This window comes from Nicotiana sylvestris, chromosome 5 (assembly GCF_000393655.2).
Source record: "Nicotiana sylvestris chromosome 5, ASM39365v2, whole genome shotgun sequence".
Lineage (NCBI taxonomy): Eukaryota > Viridiplantae > Streptophyta > Magnoliopsida > Solanales > Solanaceae > Nicotiana > Nicotiana sylvestris.
The window spans coordinates 180,520,026-180,524,472 of NC_091061.1; the positions used below are offsets into that span (position 1 = coordinate 180,520,026).

Below are 4,447 nucleotides of genomic sequence, written 5' to 3' on the forward strand. Positions count from 1 at the left end.
ACCACATATACTTGTGGCATAAAAGGAAATGATTTGGAAGATGATAAGATTGAGTTTGTTTTGCTAAAAAAGTTTGGGGAAACTCTGTCTAAGTGTGCCATGATTTGGTACCATAACTTACCCCCAAACTCAATTGATTCGTTTTTCATATTGGCAGACTCGTTTGTAAAGGCACACGCCGGTGCCATAAAAGTTGCAACAAGGAAGTCCGATGTATTAAAAATAAAGCAAAGGGAGAATGAGATGCTGAAGGAGTTTATGTCCCATTTCCAGTCAGAACGAAGGGAGTTACCACCAGTCTCCAATGGCTGGGCCGTGCAAGCCTTCACTCAGGGTCTAAATGAACGAAGTTCGATAGCTTCGAAGCAGCTGAAGCAGAACTTGATCGATTATCCCGTCGTGACTTGGGCGGATGTGCATAACAGGTACCAATCAAAAATTAGGGTCGAGGATGACCAGTTGGGATCCCCATCGGGCTTAGTTTATCCAAGCAGTTTACTAGCAAAGGAGTCAGGAAATGCAGACAGGGGGTCAAGGTCGAATAAGGAAAGATATCAGCCATACATCGAGGATTGAAGGAACATTTCAAGGCATAACACACCTCGGCATGATCGAAGAGGAGATCGAGGTCAAAGCTCCTGGGTACTCATGAGCAAAATCGGGTTTGATAAGCACTTGGGACCGGTGGAGGCACCCCGATTATCGGAGTACAACTTCAGCGTTAATGCCTCGGGCATCGTCTCAGCCATTGGCAAAATTAGAGATACTAGATGGCCCAAGCCTATACAGACCGATCCTTCTCAGAGGAACCCCAACTTGATGTGCAAGTATCATGGTACTCATGGGCATAGGACCGAGGATTGCAGGCAGCTTAGAGAGGAGGTAGCCTGGTTGTTCAACGAGGGGTATCTTCATGAATTTCTCAACGACCGGGCCAAGAACCATTTCCGAGAAAGAGATGCAAACAGGAAGAATGAACCTGAAGAACCTCAACATGACATTCACATGATCATCGGTGAAGCCGATGTCCCACAGGGACCTATATTCAAATGTACCAACGTATCCATCACAAAAGAGAAACGGACTCGGGACTACATGCCCGAGGACACTCTCACATTCAGCGAGGAAGACATCAAGGCCTTATCTCAGCCTCACAACGATGTATTGGTAATTTCTATCCTTTTAAATAAAGTTCAAGTTAAACGTGTTCTCGTGGATCCAGGTAGTTCAACAAATATAATCAGATCAAGGGTCGTGGAGCAGCTCAGGCTGCTTGACCAAATTATACCTGCCTCTCGAGTCCTGAATGGATTCAACATGGCTAGTGAAATGAAAAAGGAGTAAATCATCTTCCCAGTCAACATGGACGGAACCATACAAGACACCAAGTTTCATGTCATCGAAGGAGATATGATGTATAATGCTTTACTTGGAAGGTTGTGGATCCATAGCATGAGGGCAGTGCCATCAACCCTTCATCAAATGATGAAGTTCCTAACAAAGGCTGGCGTGAAAACAGTATATGGAGAGCAGCATGCAACTAAGGAGATGTTTGCAGTACACAACTTGGCACCGGTATCGACACCATCCACATCGGAGAAGTTAAAGGACAACAAGGTTGCCAAATAGCAATCACAGCCCATACCCTCGGTTGTGCCCGATAGATAGGTGGTCGATGAACAGGTAGTCAAGGACGAAGAAGATTTCCTCACCCCCCGAGCCTTCGTTTCCCCCGAGGAATCGGATGCGATGAAGTCCACGGTCGAAGAACTCGAGCAGGCCATATTGATCGAGCATCTTCCAGAATGAAAAGTATACCTGGGACGGGGTTAACCCCCGAACTCAGGAAAAACTCATTCAATTTCTTATCGATAACATTAATTGCTTTTCCTGGTCCCACTTAGATATGATAGGGATCCCACCGGATATAACTACCTATCGACTAAGTGTCGATTCCAGATTTAAACCGGTGAAGCAAAAGATGAGACCTCAGTCCGAGGTAAAGCATGCATTCATCAAAGAAGAGGTAACCAAACTTCTTAAGATAGGGTCTATTAGGGAAGTAAGGTATACCGAATGGCTAGCTAACGTAGTAGTAGTCCCTAAAAAGGGAAACAAACTTAGAATGTATGTAGACTATAAATATTTGAACAAAGCATGTCCTAAGGATTCTTTTCCATTGCCTGACATTGATCGTTTGATCGATGCTATGGCCGTCCACGAGATCCATACTTTTCTCGATGCCTACTCCGGTCACAACCAAATTCAAATGAACCCGAAGGACCCGGAAAGACTTCGTTCATCACGAAGTATGGTACGTATTGTTATAATGTAATGCCCTTAGGGCTAAAAATTGCAGGAGCCACATATCAACGCCTAGTTAATAAGATGTTCGAACATCAAATAGGCAAATCTATGAAAGTTTATATTGATGACATACTAGTTAAGTCCCTGAGCATAGAGGACCATTTGACTCATTTGTAGGTGACGTTCGATATCTTAAAAAAGTACAACATGAAGCTCAACCCCGAGAAATATGCTTTTGAAGTCGGCTCGGGCAAGTTCTTGGGCTTCATGGTGTCGAACAGGGGGATCGAGATCAACCCTGATAAAATCAAAGCCACCGAAGAAATTACCGTAGTGAACAACATGAAATCCATACAACGGCTGACCGAAAGGATAGCTGCCCTAGGCCGATTTATCTCGAGGTCATCAGATTGGAGCCATCACTTCTTTTCCCTACTCAAGAAGAAGAACAACTTCGTATGGACTCCGGAGTGCCAACAGGCCTTGGAAGAATTAAAACGGTATCTCTCGAGCCCATCCCTGCTCTATACTCTGAAGGAGGATGAAACACTCTACTTGTATTTAGCCGTGTCTGAGGTGGCGATAAGTGGCATGTTGGTTCGAGAAGAAAAAGGTACGCAATTTCCTATCTATTATGTGAGTCGAACCCTAAGAGATGCTGAAAACAGGTACCCACATTTGGAAAAGTTAGCTCTTGCATTGATAAGCGCATCTAGGAAGTTAAAACCATATTTTCAATGTCATCATATATGTGTATTGACTACATACCCACTTTAAAATATCTTGCATAAACTCGAATTATCAGGCTGGTTGGCCAGATGTGCCATCAAACTTGGGCGGTATGATATCGAGTATCAACCCCGAATGGTTATCAAGTCTCAAATTTTAGCAGACTTTGTAGCCGATTTTTTGCATGCCCTCGTACCCGAAGTAGAAAAGGAACTCTTGATAAAAATAGGTGCGTCATCAAGGGTATGGATACTCTTCACAGATGGTGCCTCGAATGTGAAAGGATCCGGGCTCGGCATCATTCTAAAACCGCCTATGGGTAGTATCATTAGGCAATCTATCAAAACTTCTAAATTGACTAATAATGAGGCCAAGTATGAGGCCATGATTGCAGGACTAGAACTAGCCAAGGGCCTTGGAGCAGAGGTCATCGATGCGAAGTGTGACTCCCTTTTGGTAGTAAATCAAGTAAGCGGGAGCTTCGAGGTTTGAGATGATCAAATGTAGAGGTACTTAGACAAACTTCAAGTGACATTGCACTGCTCCAAGGAATGGACACTGGACCATGTACCTCGAGAACAGAACAGCGAGGCCGATACGCTTGCAAACTTGGGGTCGTCAATTGAAGAAGATGATATTATCCCGGGGATTGTCGTCCAACTATCAAGATTGGTGGTCGAGGAATACCATGCAAAAATTAATTCAACAAGTTTAACGTGGGATTAGAGGAATAAGTACATCGATTACTTGAAGCATGGGAAGCTTCCCTCGGACCCAAAAGAATCGAGGGCTCTTCGAGCCAAAGCAGCTCGATTCTCACTCGATGAAAATGGAACATTGTATAGAAGAACCTTCGATGGACCACTGGCAGTATGCTTGGGACCCGGGGACACTGATTATGTATTACGAGAAATCCACGAGGGCACTTGTGGGAACCATTTTGGTGCCGACTCTTTAGTTCGCAAGGTGATCAGAACGGGGTATTATTGGGATAGTATGGAAAAGGATACCAAGGAGTTCGTTCGAAGGTGTGATAAATGCCAAAGATTGGCACTGATGATCCATCAACCCGATGAACAACTCCATTCGGTCTTATCCCCGTGGCCATTCATGAAATAGGGGATGGACCTCGTCGGCTCCCTACCAACGGCGCCAGGTAAAGCTAAATTTATTTTGTTTATGACTGACTACTTCTCAAAATGGGTAGAAGCACAGATTTTCGAGAAGATAAGGGAAAAAGAAGTCATCAACTTCATATGGGACCACATCATATGTCGGTTCGAGATACTTGCCAAAATAACATGCGACAATGGGAAACTATTCATCAGCAGCAAAATAACAAAATTCCTCGAGGACCATAAAATCAAAAGATTGTATCAGCGCCTTACCACCTAAGTGCAAATGGTCAGGC

The 4,447-nt window shown here is 44.2% G+C and overlaps 1 protein-coding gene across 1 annotated transcript; it reads left to right on the forward strand.

Moving 5' to 3' along the window:
* Positions 1-648: 648 nt before the first annotated feature.
* Positions 649-1,344, forward strand: LOC138869739 (uncharacterized). The gene has a single exon (XM_070147393.1). The coding sequence runs from the start codon at positions 649-651 to the stop codon at positions 1,342-1,344; it is 696 nt and encodes a 231-aa protein (XP_070003494.1).
* The last annotated feature ends 3,103 nt before the right edge of the window (positions 1,345-4,447 follow it).

Coding starts and splice junctions, on each gene's coding strand:
- LOC138869739 (XM_070147393.1), top strand. CDS start 649: ATGAGCAAAATCGGGTTTGATAAGCACTTGGGACCGGTGGAGGCACCC.